General features: G+C 39.4%; 1 protein-coding gene across 1 annotated transcript in view; it reads right to left on the bottom strand.

Annotated features, from left to right (window-relative positions):
- LOC136878971 (pre-piRNA 3'-exonuclease trimmer) overlaps positions 1 to 21,978 on the bottom strand; it is a 203,888-nt gene that overhangs the window by 83,872 nt on the left and 98,038 nt on the right. The window contains exon 11 of the mRNA XM_068228903.1: positions 9,287 to 9,375. Within this exon, the coding sequence (XP_068085004.1) occupies positions 9,287 to 9,375 (89 nt within the window). The remainder of the gene's footprint in view (positions 1 to 9,286; positions 9,376 to 21,978) is intronic.

The following is a 21,978-nucleotide window of genomic DNA, read 5'->3' as shown; positions in this document are numbered from 1 at the left end:
TCCTTTTCCATGTCCTTATATCTCCACTGATCTCTCTGGACTCCAATGACCTCCAGGTTTTGCCGAAGAGCTCTTGGTCTACCTGGACCCCTTCGTTTTTCTTGAGTGAGCCATACTGACCAGGGCATTCTCACTCTGTGACCTGCCCATCTCAGACTAGATGTTATCTCCTCGCTAATGGTTCTCTCGATATGGAGCCACTTTTTCATATTGTTAGTCTAATAATAATGTTATTGGCTTTACGTCCCACTAAGTATTTTTACGGTTTTAGAAGGCGCCGAAGTGCCGGAATTTAAACCCGCAGGAGTTCTTTCACGTGCCAGTCAATCTATCAACACGAGGCTGACGTATTTGAACACCTTCCAATACTACCGGACTGAGCCAGGATCGATCCTGCCACGTTGGAGTCAGAAGGCCAGCGCCTCAACCGTCAGAGCCATGTATTCAGGATGAGGGTGCTTAATGAACTACACAACCCCAATCGTCTTGAACTCTTGCCAGAAATATTTTCTGAGGATACTGTTAATTTATATCTCTCAGAAACTTTGAGAAACTTATAGACGTGTTTTATAATAAAATATATTCTGATAGTTGAAATTTAGAATTTTAAACTATTGTCTGAAATAACAGGAACTTTCACATACTTTGAAAAATATCTGGTTTATACAGAATCTACAGCGGAGAAGATGGACATTGCGGAAGAGGCTCAGTACTGATGGAAAGGTATGAGTACACTATTTATGATGATGATGATAAATAAATTTTTTAATTTAATTTCGTGTGGCTATTTCTAGCCGAGTGCAGCCCTTGTAAGGCAGACCCTCCGATGAGGGTGGGCGGCATCTGCCATGTGTAGGTAACTGCGTGTTATTGTGGTGGAGGATAGTGTTATGTGTGGTGTGTGAGCTGCAGGGATGTTGGGGACAGCACAAACACCCAGCCCCTGGGCCATTGGAATTAACCAATGAAGGTTAAAATCCCCGACCCGGCCGGGAATCGAACCCGGGACCCTCTGAACCGAAGGCCAGTACGCTGACCATTCAGCCAACGAGTCGGACGATGATGATGATGATGATGATGGTTGTTTAAATGGGCCTAACATCTAGGTCATCGGCCTCTAATGGTACGAAATACAATGACAATTTAAAAGCAAAAAATTCATCCACTGACCAGAATTCAAAATGTGATGATGAAGAATGAATGGATGAATATGAATTTAAAACAATCAGTGGATCCGACCCGCAATGCCTCACCATCACAGAAACAATATTACTGACCAAGGGACTGCTCCCAAAGCACAATCCTGAATCCATGATGCTTGTTGTCTAAAGGGGTTCTATTTCCAGGTCAACGGTCCCTCATAATGGCACTTATCGCTAGTAAAGCAGAACCATGGTATTTCTCAAGTTGCGGTACTAATCACAAGTAGCGTAAAATCACGGTGCTCCAAACATTATGGTACTACTCACAAGTATTGTACGTCATACAGGTAACGCAGACCTATGGTGTTTCTCACATAATGGTGTCACTCGCAGGCAACGCAAACCACACGTAGGTGTACTAATCACAGGGACTCGTACTATCTCGTGGTGTTCCTCACATAGTGGGTACAAATCACAGGCAACGTTGGCCCGTGATTTTCCGCATACAGTGGTACTAATCACAGGTACTGGAAATCCACAGTCAACCGCTCTCTGCTGCTACTAATAACAAACCTATTGTGTACGTAACATGGTGGTACTACTTTTTTATATATATATATATATATATTTTTTAGACTTTTCTTTACTGACATATTTTTCTTATTTTTCTAATTCTCTCTTTGTTTGTCTTGTATTTTTCTGTTTAAGGACGACACAAACACCCAGTCCCCGGGCCAGTGGAAATAACCAATTAAGGTTAAAAACCCCCGACCCGGCCGGGAATCGAACCCGGGATTCCTTGAGCCAAAGGCCAGCACGCTAAGCATTTAGCCACGGAGCCGGACACTTCTCGCAAGTAAAGGCGACCCATGGCTTTCCCCGCGTGATGGTACTAACCACAAGTAGTTTCATGGTTCTAATACAATCATCCCTTGGTCACCCGTTTTAGCAGCCTCTTACGACAGGCAGGGGATACCGTGGGTGCATTTTTCGTCTGCATCCCCCACCCACAGGGGGACAATATTTATCAGCAGCGTTTGCTTTCCATGTTAGGGGCGGCTGCAAGGGCGTCTGTTCACCATGTAAGCGGCCTAAATAATTGCTGGTAGTAGCTCTAAAGTGCCTTTGTGAGAGGCGACCCCTAAAAATGACTGATGCTATACCATCACAACCCTGACCTGGCAGGAGCTCGACAAGGGGAAATGAAAATGATGATGATTGATATAACTTATGTGACATGATTCGAGAGCTGATTATTCAGACTTCTTCAGACGCGTGGAAGGATTCCAATTAAAATGTTCTCATTTTGTATCGATCGTTCAATCTTAGAAGTTATCAATGTGCCTGTCTCTGAAGAGGGGCCCAACTATCGAGATGTTTGTACCGTAACATGTTCCTCAGCGATTTAAATATAATACTCTTAACTATGAACGAGTATATGAAGACGGACTGCCTAGGCGAGGCGGTAAAGGCGTGTTCGGCTCAGCAGAAAGAATATGGGTTCGATTCGCAGTCGGGAAATTCGAAAAATTTAGGAACAAGATTTACATTTTTGCAGAAAAGTATAATCCTGAGCCTATACCAAAACTGAGTACTATCTTATTTCCTGAGCTCAAAGGCGAACAGGCACTCTGTCCCGCTGTGTCGGGGTTAATGATAAGGGGAAATTTTACCTTCCACTCTTCCAATGGCCTATACGGAGATGATTTAGCTTTATGCATTGCACTTAATTTTGTTTGCATTTTGTTCGTATGAATCTGACAGGAGTTCAGAAAATAATTCGTTTGAAACAGTTATCTGATATGAGAGGCGTTCCATATATAATGCAACACATTTTATTTTTTTTTAATTGGAAATTTATTTGGGATATCTTTGAATATTTCCTCTTTTTCTCGTACAGTTTCATTAATTTCCGATAAGTGGCAGCGCTATAACGACCCTTCAAACTGGCGTCTGTAACGGAGGTGCGTACCAAACGGAAAGCAGTTATTGAGTTTCTTTTGACGGAAAACCAGGGCATCATAAACATTCACGGGAGCTTGCAGAATGTGTACGGAGATCTGGCAATGGACAAAAGCACGGTTAGTCTTCTCCACGATAACGCAAGACTTCACACAAGTCTGTGCACCCGACAAGAGCTCACAAAACTTCAGTGGACTGTTCTTCCTCATCCACCCTATAGCCCGGATCTCGCGCCTTCTGACTTCCATCTGTTTGGCCCAATGAAGAATGCACTCCGCGGGAAGCACTACGTGGATGATGGGGAAGTTATCGATGCAGCACGACGTTGGCCCCGACATCGACCAGTCGAGTGGCACCATGCAGGCATACAAGCCCTCACATTACGGTGGCGTAAGGCCGTAGCAGTGAACGGAGGTTATGTTGAAAATTAGTGTATTGTAGCAAAAGTATTGGGGAGGTGTTTTGAATCCTCAATAAAACCAACCTGCTTTTAGAAAAAAGTGTTGCTCTATATAATGAACTCCCTTCTCATAAAAGATAGCGGAAAACTATCCCACGTAATACACCTTATTCATTTTTACGTTCTTGTAGCGTGTTAAATGAATGTGGGAGTGAAACAATTTTGAAAACTTTACTTCAAAGAAAATTAATGAAGACATGAAAAACCGGTGATTTCATTGCACAAATTAACGTTGTAATAGTGTTATGTAATAGATTAGCCTATATAGCGAGAGAATTTTTTTATGCTATTTTGCTTAACGTCGCACCGACACAGATATGTCTTATGGCGACGATGGGATAGGAAAGGTCTAGGAAGTGGAAGGAAGCGGACGTGGCCTTAATTAAGGTACAGACCCGGCATTTGCCTGGTGTGAAAATGGGAAATCACGGAAAACCATCTTCAGGGCTGCCGACAGTGGGGCTCGAACCCACTATCTCCCGATTACTGGATACTGGCCGCACTTAAGCGACTGCAGCTATCGAGCTCGGTGAGAGAGAAAATTTAACACTGTCTTAAAAAGCGTATTAACTAATAATAAAGAAACTATCTAGTGTTCGTAGCCATCTCAACATTGCATCATGAGTTCAAGGACACATTTTAAATCTATCTACGTGTGATCTTGGCAAATGGGAAACTGATGAGAAGACGGGGAGCAAATCAAGATAGTCTGAAAACTGAACTACAATAAAAATGAAGTGAAGACGCTTATCTAATGACGTCTCGGTCCCGGTGACGAGGGCGGGGCGACTGAAGCGACGCGGTGAAGCTCGGCGCTACACTAATCCGATTAGAGGTGCGTGAGCTAGCTCTCTCTCTCTCTCTCTCCTGACAATTTCATTGCACTCTCCGTCGAGTACAACTGGTGGGAAATGCCTATGAAATATACATCAACTCAACTACCAGACCGCTAAGTCAGAAGTAAAAGGTAAAAACCGCCAGTGAATTATTGAATACGAGCCTGCAGCAAAGATAAGCCAGTCGACTACACGCAGTTAGAAAAAGCGGCAAGCATGTAGGAAGCAATCTAAAGTTGTAGTTTTTACGCGACTGTTGATATCATGATCATGTCCATGATAGCTCTAATTCTATGTGACTGTCGATATCGCGATCATAGCCATGACAGATCTAGTTTTATGTGACTGTCGATATCGCGATCATAGCCATGACAGATCTAGTTTTATGTGACAGTTGATATCGTGATCATAGCCATGACAGATCTATTTTTATGTGACTTGATATCGCGATCATAGCCATGACAGATCTATTTTTATGTGACTGTTGATATCGCGATCATAGCCATGACAGATCTAGTTTTATGTGACTGTTAATATCGCTATCATAGCCATGACAGATCTAGTTTTATGTGACAGTTGATATCGTGATCATAGCCATGACAGATCTAGTTTTATGTGACAGCTGATATCGTGATCATGGCCATGACAGCTCTAGTTTAATGTGACGGTTGATATCGTGATCATGCCCGCGATAGCTCTATTTCTATGTGACTGATGATATCGTGATCATGACCATGACAGATCTATTTCTATGTGACTGTTGATATCGTGATCATAGCCATGACAGATTAGTTTTATGTGACAGCTGATATCGTGATCATGGCCATGACAGCTCTAGTTTAATGTGACTGTTGATATCGTGATCATGGCCATGATAGCTCTATTTCTATGTGACTGTTGATATCGTGATCATGGCCAAGACAGTTCCAGTTTAATGTGACTGTTGATATCGTGATCATGTCCGTGGGAGCTCTATTTCTATGTGACTGTTGATATCGTGATCATGGCCATGACAGCTCCAGTTTAATGTGACTGTTGATATCGTGATCATGTCCGTGATAGCTCTATTTCTATGTGACTGTTGATATCGTGATCATGTCCGTGATAGCTCTATTTCTATGTGACTGTTGATATCGCGATCATGGCTATGATAGCTCTAGCTTGACGAGATTGTCATAATCGTGATCATGTCCGTGATAGCTCTATTTCTATGTGACTGTTGATATCGTGATCATGGCTATGGTAGCTCTAGCTTGACGAGATTGTCATAATCGTGACCATAGCCATGATAGCTCTAGAGGTTGTTAGTTTTTTTAATTTGCTCTACGTCGCACCGAGACAGATAGGTCTTATGGCGACGATGGAATAGGAAAGGGCTAGGAGCGGGAGGGAAGCAGCCGTGGCCTAAATTAATGTACAGCCCCAGCATTTGCATGGTGTGAAAACGGAAAACCACGGAAAACCCTCTTCAGGGCTGCCGAGAGGGGGTTCGAATCCACTATCTCCCGGATGCAAGCTCACAGCTGCGCGCCCCCAACCGCACGGCCAACTCACCTGGTAGCTCTAGTTTTACGTGATTGTTGATATTATAGTGATCATACCCATGAGGCTTCCCCTCAACGCGGAATCTGGACCGCATATCCACATCTTTTCATTTCAAAAATAGCTGCCTCTATGGATCAGTGGTAGTGTGTCGGCCGAGACAGCAGGTTGAAATCCGACAGAGATAGTCGGGTTTTTGAAGGGTGGAAAGAAGTCCATTCGACACTCCATGTTGTACAATGGCAGCATGTAAAAGATCTCTGGTGACACATTTGGTGTTTACCCGACAAAATTCATTAAAACTCAGCCAAAGACGCCAAAGAGAGATTTGGTTCACTCTGCCATCTAGTGGGCTTAGAATAAAACGGAACGTCGAAATTGACGAGCAAGTAGCCAGATGGCGTCAAATTAAAATGTCTGCACACGGTAGCTGAGGCTATACGATTAGGATTATTATTACTAAAATAACATCTGCATTGACCAGAATTTGAACCACGGCAAGCTTCGTAGAGGCAATTAGAGTAGACTGAAGAAGAGCCATACAGAACAGTGCGCCTCTCCGATTCCCAAACAAGTCTTTTTTGTTTGTTTTTGTTTTTTTCGGACGAAGCTTGGTTCCATCTTTCTGGACATGTAAATCCTGAAAATGTGCGACTATGGAGCACTGAGAACCCATTTTATCCCATTTAAATAGGGGTACGGTGTGCTGTACAGGCACGGCGGATAAATGGGCCTATATTCTTTTTTTATTATTATTTGCTTTACGTCGCACCGATTCAGATAGATCTTATGGCGACGATGGGATAGGAAAGGGCTAGGAGTGGAAAGACACAGCCCCAGCATTTGCCTTTATGAAAATGGGAAACCACGGAAAACCATATTTAGGGCTACCAACAGCGGGGATTCGTACCCACTATCTCCCGAATGCAAGCTACGTGGCCACTTGCTCGGTCCTATATTTCGTCGATGACCACGTGATTTGAGAGGTGTATGTGAGAAAAATTTTACGTCCATTTTGTTTTAATGAACTGACACAGGAAGAAAAGGATTATGGATAGTTTCAACAGGACAATGTCACTGCCCATACCGCTCTTATTTCTAGACACTTCGCGTCCTTTTTGATGACCGAGTAATTAGTAAAGGTTTATGACCTCCTAGATCAGTAGACCTAACTTACTGTGAGTATTATCTTTGGGGAAACCTAAAAGGCAAAGTTTACCGAAATAATCCCTACATTATAGAAGAACTGAAGGCCGAAATAACACGTGCAATAATCTATTACTGAAGCTGAATGAACAACAGAAAGAGGCAAATAATTTGTTTAAACAATGTGAGACAGATAGGGAAGTCGTCTTGAAGAGTATCTGAATTAAATTATGAGTAATAAACCTGTATATATGAACAGTCATATTTAATATTTAAATTTGTGGGATTGTTTTATTATTTTATTTTGTAGTTGTTAAATGTCTTGATTTGCCGATAGTAATGGAACACGCTCCCGCAGGAAGTGTGAACCTGGTTGCGTTATAATGTAGTTTCCTTGTTTTGTCATGTATCATTTGGCTTTCCATGCTTCAGTTAAGAGAACCGGAATTTGGTCAGCGTCAGAATGATCCATAGTTTCCTCCTAAAATGAGAGCACTGTATATGGAGTAGTTCATGTTATCATATTTGCATGGAAGTCTGATTATTATTTAACGAACTCACTGCAGAGAAATCTCACCTTGGCTGAGGCTATCAGTTCAGAGCTTCCCAGATTCAATTTCAGGCCGAGTCAGGGATTTTAATCATGTCTGGTTAATTCCTCTGACTCAAAGACTGGATGTCCATTTGTCCTAACATACCACTCTTCATACACCCACCACACTACTACACTACCAAACACCACAGAAACATGCAACAGTGGAAACATTCCTCCATGTAAGGTTGGTGTCATAAAGGGCATCCGCAAAAAGATCATGCCTCTAAATATAGGTTATACTGAACTGTACTGACTAAGGTGGATTTTTCATTTTTTCCTTTTTCAAGGGAATTTTGTATATTGTCAATACTACACAAAAAACTGTTTAATACATATTATTTAATCACACATGTTTAAAGAATACAACACATTCTCCCCATCAGCGAAAAATATCTCCTAAAAACCTTGACGATTTGTTTAAAATCACATGCAAGAACACGGTAATATAAACACCTTACAAATAAAATAAAAAAGCTATTATTATAATTCATTCATTTTCTAATAAAAATCATCTCATTCTCATTACACACCAAGAAAGACCAATAAAAATGGTCAAATTAGTAAGTTCAAAATAAACTTTCACCATCTACAAAATTTTACTTATCACACTTTCAAACTGATCAGTCAGAATGTGTCGACACTTGTCATGTAAAACATGGTAGCACTGACCTGAAAAGGAAATATTTGACTGATATTTCCCTTCTTCAGCGGTTCTAACAGTTATTATACTGTCAAGCTAAGACCTTAGATGCTTCACAAAACCAAATCTTGAACATTCGTCATGCTGACGACTTCCTAGGTTGTGAGGTACAAAATCTCTGAAGCACACTAACAACAAGGAACGGGTGGGTTTGTGGCAGATGCATTTAAACAATCACGCCAGGCAATGAGTTAAGCAGCTGACCAGGATGATAGCACCCAGGACAGACAAAAGACGAGACTATCATGTCCTATTGGAAACCCATGAGTGACTGAATGAACACAGAGAGGGTAAGCAATTTATTAATACGTAATAATGTTATTTTGCTTTACGTACCACTAACAAATTTTACAGTTTTTGTAGACACCAATGTGCTCGAATTTTGCCCTGCAGGAGTTCTTTCATGTGCCAGTATATCAACGGACATGAGGCTGACGTATTTGAGCACCTTCAAACACTACCGGACTGTGCCAGGATCGAACCTGCCAAGTTGGGATCACAAGGCCAGCGCCTCAACCGCCTGAGCCACTCAGCCTGGGAAGTAATTTGTGATGCACTTGTTATTCCAAAGTATCTTTAAGAGCCCTCAAAGAATTCATGTGCATCCTATTTTCACACTCTAATTCACTCTTTTTCAGTAGAGTTTCGAAATAATATCATTGTAGATCAGGCATCATTTTTGACAACTCACTTGAGGAAAATCTGGAAATACTTGTGCATTAGTTTGAATTGAATTGAATTTTATTGAATAGGTTGATTCCAATAAATTTCGGTAATATTTTAAAACTGATGTCCATTTCAATACGGACCAGACACAAAATGTATAACATGTAACTTGTGCATTATCCAAGACTTCTTTAGATATTTTCTTTAAACAAAAGTTACTGTAAATGTATGACTTACCACCTGTGGTTTCCAACAGCAACAAGTGCTTTTTGCTTAGAGAATGATTTGACATCAACGGTGCCAAACTTTGCAAACAATTCAGCAACCTGTAAAAGAAATATGTCTAGCAAACATGAACATGCATTAGTATAACAGAGATATATAAATAAATAATACCTCGTGTACCAATTGTCAAAGGTACAATACAGACACATGGGAGAAGAGAAGCAAATTATGTAGGGAAAGAATTGAAAACATACCGCACTGTGATTAGAAAGACACACACACAAAAAATTACGTCTTCATTTACCAGTGTGTTCAGTGCTATGTGGCTATAAACTAGAAGTATTCTGGCAGGGAGGGGTAAATATAAAAGGCAGAGGAGAGAAAAATTCATTGATGATGAAAATGTGAAAAAAAATCACCAACATCCAGTATTGTGGGATTAAGCAGGAATATGCTTCTAATATTTTTGCTAGTCGCACCAAGTCAGATAAGTTTGTTAGCATTTGTTTGATGCAAAAATGGGAAACCATGGAAAACCATCTATAGGACTGCCAACAATGGGGTTCAAACCAACCATCTCACAAAAACAAGCTAACAGGTACATGGTCTGAACCACGCAACCAACTTGCACGGTGCATGTGATTGTAAGGTTGATTGTCTGTATGGTCAGAGATGTGGAAGAGAATTATGTATAGAAGTCAGGACAGTGAGGCAGTAGGTAAAATTCCTCATACTGGAGAAACTCAATCATGTAACTGGAGAGATTATATAACTGTGAGATCAGATAAATGTAGTGCTGGCTCTATGAAGAATGGCTGGAGTCATATACACGATGGAAGGATTCAAGGACAGCAGAGGATTGTATGGCTGATGATGAAGCTAAATGTCATTGCTATTCAAAAAGCTTCAGTAGGTGGGTAAAACAGATTTCCAGAACATTAAACATACCCTTAACTTTTAAAAGCAAGCCAAAAACCAAACCTGTAATTTTACTGCAAGGGCTGCAAAAACGTAAAGGCAATATTTAATGAATTTGTTTGTCCTGTTTATCAATTTTAATCCACAAATGCTTTAGAGTGGTGAAACCGACACTCTTCACTTTAACGCCACACAGCACTAACACTCCCAACTGGATGCCCGTCAAATGCTCACTACACATCGACAACAGCGCTACCTGACCACACCCATATCCTATTTGCGAGTGTCTGCCACTACTTTACTTACAGCCCTCGTATATGACTGTTGATATTGTGATCGTAGCCATGGGATCATAAATCATGGAGACATGACATTTCAATTCAAACATCTTGCATGCTTTGGTCAGCATTTGCACCGCCACTGCCGACTGACTATGGCACCCCTCATAAATTTGTTTATCATTTCCCACTGATTCACTCAGTAGTGCTTAGTATCCAGCAATCAACACACATCATTTCAAGTTTTGTACGGTTACAGAATAGAAGAAATTTAGTAGTACTAACATGACTTATAGAAATACTTGTCTATGCAGAATGTATATCTGCTGGCAGTACAGTGTGTCATTTGACATGGGCTACATCAAATTTGTCACTTTCATTGACCTCAGCCTCATCCTCAGCTTTGATAATATGAAAGTGACTGAGGTATGAGCAATGCAAGTAATGCCATTCCTTATGCAGCCAGTCCCTGTTGCAAATGGTGTGAAAATGTTGCTCACAGCATTAGTTGGTGGTCGTATTTCAGAGGGCTAGACATACAGGGTGCGCACAAATGATTGGAGTGGTTTCAAAAATTTCTCTTTGTTTATAAATAATAACTTTACAAAAACTCCCAAACTCCCAAAGTTTTTTTATGAGCCTACAAGCGCTCGATATGTGCTCCATGAGTGACTCTACACACATCAACTCTATAGTCAAGTTCATCCCACACCCGTCGTAGTAAATGTCGCTGTCAGTATGACCAAATGTTAAAAATTAAATAATTGAAAAGGAGGTTCAACCTATTCAATACTTAAAAGAAGGAAATGCAGTAATCACATTCCTATTTAAATGGGACCGGTTTCGACCTTAGTCCAGGTCATCATCAGCCGTAAAAAGATGTACAATGTTTATGAATATTGGAGGTCAGTTTCACACTTTGATAGGCACAAAGACACGACACCACATTCTGTATGCACAAAGTCACAACACTATCAACTAATATACGAAGATCAAAAATAACTAGAAGTCGCAGACGAATAGATTTGTAGTAGAAAGCCGCTAGCTCCTGGTGATCAGCGCGGCACATTCAAGGTCATGCGCTGCGGTCGAACGCCAAAGTGAAGTGGAGAATGTTTTGAAGGTCTAGAATTTGTCACGGTTGCGGGAAGTTAAGTACGTATATAAAAATATACGACGCAAATCAGAATAATTGAGTGAGTACTTGTACTCCTGCTAAGTTCTTGAATGCAAGAAATGTTAATCGAAGATAATAAAATAGTGTTACTAAAGTTATAATTACTATGATGATAACGATGAATTGATAATTTAGATCAACTAAGGTTTGGATAATCAATCATTTAGGTAGAAATCCTAAGAAAGGAGGTAAACCACCAAGGGAAAGAAGAAGGAGGAATAAACAAGATTTTGTAATTTGGTTGTTAGTTATTGTTAAGAAGTTCTTGAACTTAGCAGGAGTACAAGTACTCACTCAATTATTCTGATTTGCGTCGTATATTTTTATATACGTACTTAACTTCCCGCAACCGTGACAAATTCTAGACCTTCAAAACATTCTCCACTTCACTTTGGCGTTCGACCGCAGCGCATGACCTTGAATGTGCCGCGCTGATCACCAGGAGCTAGCGGCTTTCTACTACAAATCTATTCGTCTGCGACTTCTAGTTATTTTTGATCTTCGTATATTAGTTGATAGTGTTGTGACTTTGTGCATACAGAATGTGGTGTCGTGTCTTTGTGCCTATCAAAGTGTGAAACTGACCTCCAATATTCATAAACATTGTACATCTTTTTACGGCTGATGATGACCTGGACTAAGGTCGAAACCGGTCCCATTTAAATAGGAATGTGATTACTGCATTTCCTTCTTTTAAGTATTGAATAGGTTGAACCTCCTTTTCAATTATTTAATTTTTAACATCAATAATTTCAATACGGAACAATGAAGTTTTTATCTTTAAAAGTATGACCAAAGGCGTTGATGATACAGGCCTGCAGTTCTGTTAGATCAGCCGGTAATGGTGGCATAAAAACTGCGTCTTTCACATAACCCCATACGAAGAAGTCGCAAGGGATGAGGTCAGGAGAGCGTGGAGGCCATGACATGAGGGCGTGATCTTCATTCCCGATACGACCAGTCCATCTTTCTGGAGGTCACGAACATCAACATGGAAACGAGGTGGAGCATCATCCTGTTGGTAGATGAAGTTCATGCTATCGGTCTATCCAACTGTGGCATGAGCCAATTCTCCAGCATATCCAGGTAGATGAGCCCTATAATGGATTTTTCAGTGAGGAAGAAGGGACCGTAAACTTTAAATTTCGACATGGCACAGAAAACGTTGAGAGCTTGGGAGGGTCACGAACGTACTCCACACAGGTATTGAGATTTTCAGTCTCCCAAATTCATGCATTGTGCCTGTTAACCTTACGACTCAAAAAATAAATGCTGCCTCATCAATGAAGACAAGGTTGTTACAAAATTCATTATCTTACATACGATCTTGAAAACTTGTACAAAACTCAAAACGGTTCACTTTGTCAGCCAGCGACAATGCTTGGAGTCGATGCAAGTGTTCGAACAAGGCATGTTCATTTCCCTGCTCGCTCAACGAGTTGACTTTCGCAGGCTATGTTTAAAACTGCGTCGCACATGCTGAACCGTTTCTTCAGGCACACTAGGCCAGCCTGTTGATTTTCCCTTGCACAGACATTCCGGGGTTCATACCATCGGCGAATGGAGTTGGCACTGGGTGGATCTTTCCGATACTTTGTTCTAAAGTTTTGTCGCACGGTTGTCACAGATTGGCTGGAATGAAATTCCAGAACAACATACGCTTTTTCACTGTTAGTCGCCATCTTTGCAACTGCTGGAGTAGAGGACACATCATGTCTGCCGGATGTTGCAACTGTTGCGCTCTAGCGGGCATTGGGGGAAGCACAATGTATGGAGGGCTATTCAAATAAAACAAAACAAAAATTTGAGAGATACCTGCCTTACAACATCAAACACCATCACCATATCTCTAATAATATGGCTAGAAATAAGTGACAAAACTGCTCAAATAACTTGTGCGCACACTGTACTGACATGTAATAGAAACTTCTGGCTCGGTGAGGAAAGCAACAGAAAACTATCTTACTCATTTCCGTACTAGGATGCCTCTTCAGTGATGTCTAGGGTAGCTGTTGAGGATCTAATTAGCCTTTGGGCTCAGGACACTATATACATATGCTTTTAAAAAAATGTAAATAAACCCTACGGCTCATACAGAGCCCATTAAGGACTGCCAGATGACCTCAGAAATTCGAGTGTCACATGGTCAGTGTGTCAACATCCTCATCTGTTGTGTCTCTTCAGTCAGACAAGTACATCTCTCCACCATAGAACATGATGTAAAAAGCAACAGTGTCACTGTCTGCTCCCAGTCTGACATCATTATACATAACAGTACACCATTAAATTATATTATGGCCTTCAGCGAAGTTGTCCAGAAATCATTGCTCATATTAACTATGTTTTCACGCAATATTTACCATGCTTAATTTGCCGACGGACATACTGGTCTAAGCCCCAGTTATAACATTGTATCATTATAAACTATAAATTTAATTTTTGTTCCACATTGAAGTGCAATTATAAGAAATGAATTGACAAAAGGGTTCACCTTTTCAATACAATATATCAAGTAAACGAAAAAATGAAATGGCGTATGGCTTTTAGTGCCGGGAGTGTCCGAGGACATATTCAACTCGCCAGGTGTAGGTCTACTGTTATTTATAAGTTTCATTTCCGTATTGATGGATATTACTTTACAGAAAAACAATATATATACAAATCTCCACCTTATCAATACAAATTTATTTCACATTAAGCAGGTAAATATAGTCAAATAGTCAAGACTAGTTTCGACCCCTAGGGGGTCATCCTCAGTTGACATGCATTAAAAAATTGTATTGTTCATAAAAACATCACATATAGTGGTAAAAGTTTAGACTAATTTAGACTGATCATTAATGTTGGTATGTCTAATGCATGACTAGTGTGCATCGTTCATGAAGACACATATCACCTTACTGCTACTACCATCCAATTTTTAGGTTATATAATATGGAACACACATATGTTTGTGTAATTCAACAGTGGCAAGTTCAACTATATACACAATTGGCTATTGATTAGTCACATGAAAGTACAGAACACTGGCTTGAACATTTCTGATTGAGGTGTCAATGCAACACCTTACTTGCATACATCCTAGAAGCTAAATTCAGTTTGTAAGGCCCATTACTTCTGATTGAAACTTAGTATGAAGTTAAAATTTGAATAAAAATATTTGCTAATGTAGACATTAAAATGTTGTTAAAATGGGCATATAGTCAAACACAGTGGTATGTATGCCACACATGTCTAGTTAAAAATACATTACATTGATGTTGTTTATGTGCGGTACAACATGTACACTGATTTGGAATAAATGAGGTTTGTATATATAGTGTTCCAACAAAATGGATCCGTAAAAAATATATGTAAAGACAATTGGTATTATAATGATCCGCTGCAGATCAGGTAATGCTATTTATTTATCTGGAGATATTATTGGCAGCTACAGATGTTGGAGTTATTAGAAATGTTAATGGAGCATGTTTTCTTCCGTAGTCGCGATGTTTATAGTTGGTGGCATTAGTCAAATTAGGCAGCTACAAAGAACGCACGGTTCCAACACTTTACACACTCCACCTTGTTTTTTACAACATATAAGCTTCCAGGACAAATCAACGTGCACCAAGACGCATAACTTTCAACATATTTGACTAATGCCACCAACTATAAACATCGCGACTACGGAAGAAAACATGCTCCATTAACATTTCTAATAACTCCAACATCTGTAGCTGCCAATAATATCTCCAGATAAATAAATAGCATTACCTGATCTGCAGCGGATCATTATAATACCAATTGTCTTTACATATATTTTTTACGGATCCATTTTGTTGGAACACTATATATACAAACCTCATTTATTCCAAATCAGTGTACATGTTGTACCGCACATAAACAACATCAATGTAATGTATTTTTAACTAGACATGTGTGGCATACATACCACTGTGTTTGACTATATGCCCATTTTAACAACATTTTAATGTCTACATTAGCAAATATTTTTATTCAAATTTTAACTTCATACTAAGTTTCAATCAGAAGTAATGGGCCTTACAAACTGAATTTAGCTTCTAGGATGTATGCAAGTAAGGTGTTGCATTGACACCTCAATCAGAAATGTTCAAGCCAGTGTTCTGTACTTTCATGTGACTAATCAATAGCCAATTGTGTATATAGTTGAACTTGCCACTGTTGAATTACACAAACATGTGTGTTCCATATTATATAACCTAAAAATTGGATGGTAGTAGCAGTAAGGTGATATGTGTCTTCATGAACGATGCACACTAGTCATGCATTAGACATACCAACATTAATGATCAGTCTAAATTAGTCTAAACTTTTACCACTATATGTGATGTTTTTATGAACAATACAATTTTTTAATGCATGTCAACTGAGGATGACCCCCTAGGGGTCGAAACTAGTCTTGACTATTTGACTATATTTACCTGCTTAATGTGAAATAAATTTGTATTGATAAGGTGGAGATTTGTATATATATTGTTTTTCTGTAAAGGTGTAGGTCTTTCGATTTGACTCCCGTAGGCGACCTGCGCGTCATGATGAGGATGAAATGATGATGAAGACGACACATACACCCAACCCCCGTGCCAGAGAAATTAACCAATGATGGTTAAAATTCCCGACCCTGCCGGGAATCAAACCCGGAACCCCTGTGACCAAAGGCCAGCACGTCAACCATTTAGCTATGGAGCCGGACATCAAGTAAATAATATACATCAGTCTTGGGACTAATTTCAACCACACAGTGACCATCTTGGCCTTTGCTAGCAAGATGTAGAGTTTACCGTGCATTATGTCTTCTGGTGTGGGCTAGAATTAATTTGATACTTTCATTGATCTGTGCCTTGGCTTTGACAATATGAAAGTGGCCGAGATATGAATGATGCTAGTAATGCCATTCCTTATGCAGCCAGTCTTTGCTATGAATGGTGTGAAAATGTTGCTCATAGGATTGGTTGGTGCAGGCATTTCAGTGGGCTTGGCAGACTGATATGCAACAGCAACTTCTGGGTCCATGAGGAAAGCAACGGGAAACTACCTCACTCCTCATTTCCCCACTACGCCTCCTCAGTGACACCTAGGCCATCTATGACAGCTAATGGTGGACCTGTTGAGGATCCAACCAGCCGTTGGGCTGAATACCCAACATACATAACATACATACAGTGGCCATCTTCAGCTAAAATAAGATTAAACAGATTATGTGATAACTAAAACATATGTATACAAGACAAAGACAATGTTGCAGGAATAATTATAACATTAAAATACATATAAAACAAAAATTATGATTTTGATCTTCTTGTCATAATATGATGTCTTTAAGTTGAGTTAGGACCTCAGGCAATGAAGAAAATCTGGAAATGATACCCAGAATTAGGAATGAATAAACACATAGAAAAGAAATTAAAAAGGAGATAAATATTATGTATGAGACTCACCTCTATAGTGAAATGTACAGTACATCTAATGTCTGATGTGGAACACACACACCGACATGCTGGAGGATTTAAAGTTAAAAATTTCATTGTTCTGTATTGAAGAACATTACACTTAAAATTGAAATAATTGATAAATAGTTTCAACCTATTCAATACAAAAGAATAAGAAATGTAGTAAATTACATTCCCATTTAATAATAAGTAGAAATGGTACCGGTTTCGACCCTAGTCCAGGTCATCGTCAGCCGATTAAAACATGAAAAACAATGCATAGGAAAAGGAAAAGATTAAGTACACTCCGAATCAGCAGAAGAGGCGATATAAATGAACAGGGGTAGACACTGTAAAACTCAGAAGAAGTCAAATGAAAGTCAGTCAAAAGAAAACAGTGCGCAATTCTCTGAGCGGCAGCATGGCACACGCAGCGCTAGGCAAAGTCTCACAATGTTTACGAATAGCGGAGAACGGTTAAATAAGCAAGTTTTTAAACACTGTCAGGCACAAAGTCACATCACAATCGAACACATACGAAGATCCATGATCGTGCAGGAGTTGAAGACAAGTAGATCCATTGAAGCAACTTGCCAGCTCCCGGTGATCAGCGCGACACATTCAATATCAGGCACTGTGGTTTCAAACGCCAAAGTAAAATGGAGATAGCTTGAAGATCCAGTAATTTTCCTCGGTCGCGGGAAAGTAAGTATATAGATAAATATAATACAATTCAATATAATTGAATAAGTAATTGTGCTACTATAGAATACTTAGAACAGTCAATGTTTGATTTCTCTGAAATTTCATTTAGATTGAAGTTAGGATTGAAAAACTGTTCCAGACGGATAAAACAATTTTCCATAATATTGAGCAGGGAGCCTTTTTCTATAACTTGAGAATTTTCATGTCTTGGGTGATACATACACCCACATGCCCATAAATGTGCAGCAAACCATAGTATGGTACACCATGCTTTTAGCATCCCGCTGACTAATGAAGAACTTAAAAATGAATTAAACACCATTCGTAGTATAGCTAAATTTAATATCTACAACTGCTTCTTTATATAGAATATCATTAATAAACATAAACACCAACCTTCAACCACCTTAAAAAAGAAAAAACTTAACAATTTTTTACCTACTTTTACATTTAGTAATAAACAAGTGTTCCAAATCACAAACATATTTAAAAAGCATGATGTCAAAATAGCCTTCAAAACTTGTAACAGAAACACAATACCAATTCCATTAATCATAGTAACAAGTTCACCAAGTCAGGTGTTTATAGACTCAATTGCAATAATTGTGACGCATCTTATGTTGGTCAAACAAATAGGAGCTTCCATACAAGATAACTAGAGCATGTTAATGCCCTGAAATACAACAGATTTTTGGTCATGGGACAGCACATGGGTGATATTAACCATAAGTTCACTAATATCAACCAAGACAGAAAATGGCCCCCTGCTCAATATTATGAAAATTGTTCTATCCATCTGGAACAGTTTTTCAATCCTAACTTCAATCTAAATGAAATTTCAGAGAAATCAAACATTTTATTTGACCTCTGAATTCTTATCTTTAGTAATCATGTCTCAGATAAAAATAATTTTTTCTTAAACACCATTCGCAGTATAGCTTAATTCAATGGCTACAACAGCTTCCTTATAGCGAAAATCATTAATAACCATAAACACCAGCCTTCAACCACCTTCAAAAAGAAAAACAACAATTTTTTATCTACTTTTACATTTAGTCTACCAAATCACAAACAGCTATCAGCATAAGTCTTTCTTTCCGCATCTTTGAGCCCCACCTTAGTCACCCCTTCTCTCTTCTCCCCTCCCTCCCCCTTCCTTTTTTTTTTACCCCCCTCCTATTCCCCTCCTCACCCTACGGTATCTCCTTTGTTTCCATTGCCTGCTTCCTACAACAGGTCAGTACTTGTTTCCATGACGTGCTTGCTTCCTCCAGCATGTCGGTGTGTGTTTTCCACATCAGACATTAGACTATAGAGGTGAGTCTCATTAATAATATTTCTCTCCTTTTTAATTTATTTTCTGTCTGTTTATTCATTCCTAATTCTGGCTATCATTTCCAGATTTACTTCACTGCCTGAGATCCTAACTCAGCTTAAAGACATCATATTATGACAAGAAGATCACAACCATAATTTTTGTTTTATATGTATTTTAAAGTTATAATTACAGAGGTGTGACACAGATACCTCATACAGCTATGATCCTTGAAAGAATCATGGAAAAACAAATAAGAGACAGAGTAGGAATTTGGTATGGAAAACACTGACAGAGGCAAAGATTGGGAATGAAACAATGCAGATGGTCATAGCATTGTATGAAAATTGCAAAAGCTGTGTTGGAAACAAAGTGGGTCAAACTGAATGGTGCAGAGTTGAGACAGGCTTAAGATAGGGAAGTGTATTATCTCCTTTACTCTTCATTATCATCATGGACAGAATTCTACATAATGTCAAGGAAAATATGACGGGCGACCAAGTAAAGTCTATGCTCTTTGCTGATGACATTGTAGTTTGGGGAGATAATGAAGAGGAATACAGACACAAGTTGATTTATGGAATCAGGAGATAAGAAATTTTGGAATGAAGATTAGTACTGCGAAAAGCAAGACTTTGATCATGACGAGAGGTAACAGAAAATCCAGGGAGTGATAAAAATAGGAAATGAACCTCTTGAAGTAGTAAATTTTCTTAAATGCAGTATTTGGGAAGCATGATGTCCCAAGATGAAAATTTGGATGGAGAAATTGATTTAAGAATACAGCAGTCTGCAAGTTTCAACCAGTGTGTGAGAGACATTGTATGAAACAAAGATGTGCCAATGAAGTGCAAGGTTTTATACTCCTCCTATTATAAACCTATACTGACCTATGCTTCAGCAGCCTGGACGTTGACTAAGTGGAACCAAAGTAAGACACAAGCAGCTGAAATGAGGTTCTTGAGGAGCATACAGGGAAAGGAAAGATAAAATAGAATACGAAATGAGGAAATAATAATAAGAAGTGGAAGTGTGTAAACTTCAAGAAAAGATTGATATAGCAAAGTTAAAATGGTTTGGACACATGATGAGAATGCTATAGATGTTGATTCCCATAGGGAACCTGAAATGTTTGTCCCGAATGAGTAAATTTATAATACCAGTGAAAATGAGACAAAGTCTCTCACAGTGCATTGGCACTGCCGGTGACCCCAAGTAGACTACGCAGTGGCCTCCATGGTATGCACTAGTCGTGTGTCTTTGTAGGTGTGCTATTTACAAACTGATGAGCCCAATTTAGCACACTGGGGCGAAACACTGGCAACCAGGAATGAGTTAGCTGGAAAATTTATGATGTCCAATAACAGACCAACTACAGTCAAAACTGGTTAAGACGTCCCTCTCTAGCGCGTTTCCCTGGTTATTATGCTATTATTCCAAAGTCCCAGGACATGTTCTATTACATTCATGGTAAAGAAACCTGGATAGCACATTTACGTCACTCTTTAGTATGTTCGAAACTCCCACCATAAGCAATTTAAATTGTCATTCCTGGCCATGTTACGCGCACGAGAGGCCAGCGACAACTGACCTGAGTAAAGATTTGGTAGAGAACTTAATTTCACAGCCGCGTAGCGCGATTGTGTGTCGGCCTACAGCTGCAGGGGGCATCAGTCCCAAGCCAGTCTTATTCTCTTTGTGTCTGACGTGTGGTGTTGGTACTTAATTTTACGTTCACGAGGCCTCTTTCAGACAGTGCGGGTTTGACCCGCTTCCGCATTTAGCTGCCAGTCCGCCTAGGCCTAAACTAAGAACGGATTGTTCAAATAGAATCTTTCAGATGATGCGGAGGCGGAGAGTAACAGCGCGTGGGAGAAATGTTTGAGCGGGCAGTCCGTGGTGAGTTGCGGTCCCACGCCCACCGTTACTTGTTACTGGGCATTAGTTTTTATGCATGTCGTCATATACAACGGATCGACCGTGCCCGCGACATCAGTACAGAACCCGATAGTGTACCTATAAGAAAGTAGAAACTGATTTAGACGATAAACAAAAGTAGGCCTGCTCTCACCCATTTGACATACAGTATTTATTTCTCATTTTCAATTTAAAAGTTATTCATGTGCTTTTTTCTTTTCCTGTGTGATTGGTGAACAGTGGTCATTATGGAACCTGAAATAGACATTGAGAACTTAATAACTTTAATGTCAGAAATACCAGTGGTCTCGTGTTTAAGAAAGCTGAATAAAAATCCAGGCTGATTTCTGTTTGTTTTCTCTTTCTCTCTTGGAGAACTACTTCTTCTTGCTGCGTATGTGAAAGCTGCATTCTTATTTTCAAATCCTCCAGTAAAAAAGTTTCTTTGGATAATTCATACGCAAGTCGTGATGGTGACATTTTGGAGATGCCCAGTGTTCATTTCAGAAATCTGGCCTTTACATTTTCAATAGTTCGAAGGTCGGACACCATTAGTCTTTCCCAAATAAGTTCCATACCATATGTGAGAACTGGACGAAGTGTATTGGTTACACAAAAGCGATTGCCTTCTTGATCGCGTACGGTGCATATATGGAAAATGGCGATCATATCATCTGAATAACGAAATAATGTAACAAGAAAAATGTTGGTCATAAAACAGGATGAATTTTGGTTTTAATTTGAGAAAATATGGTCAAACTGGTAAAGAAAAGAGCTCAATTTTAATTCGTTAAACTGAAACTACGAAATTCGTTAAAATGAAATATTTTAACATACAACACATAGGGAAAAGGAAGGGACAAAAAAAAAATCGTTATTTTGAAAATTTCATTATACTGGTGTTTGTTACAGCGGAATTCTACTGTACGTGTTATGATTAC

This window comes from Anabrus simplex, chromosome 8 (assembly GCF_040414725.1).
Source record: "Anabrus simplex isolate iqAnaSimp1 chromosome 8, ASM4041472v1, whole genome shotgun sequence".
Taxonomy (NCBI): Eukaryota; Metazoa; Arthropoda; class Insecta; order Orthoptera; family Tettigoniidae; genus Anabrus; species Anabrus simplex.
The sequence above is the reverse complement of the archived record's forward strand: the minus strand, read 5'-3'. Positions and strand labels throughout refer to the sequence as shown.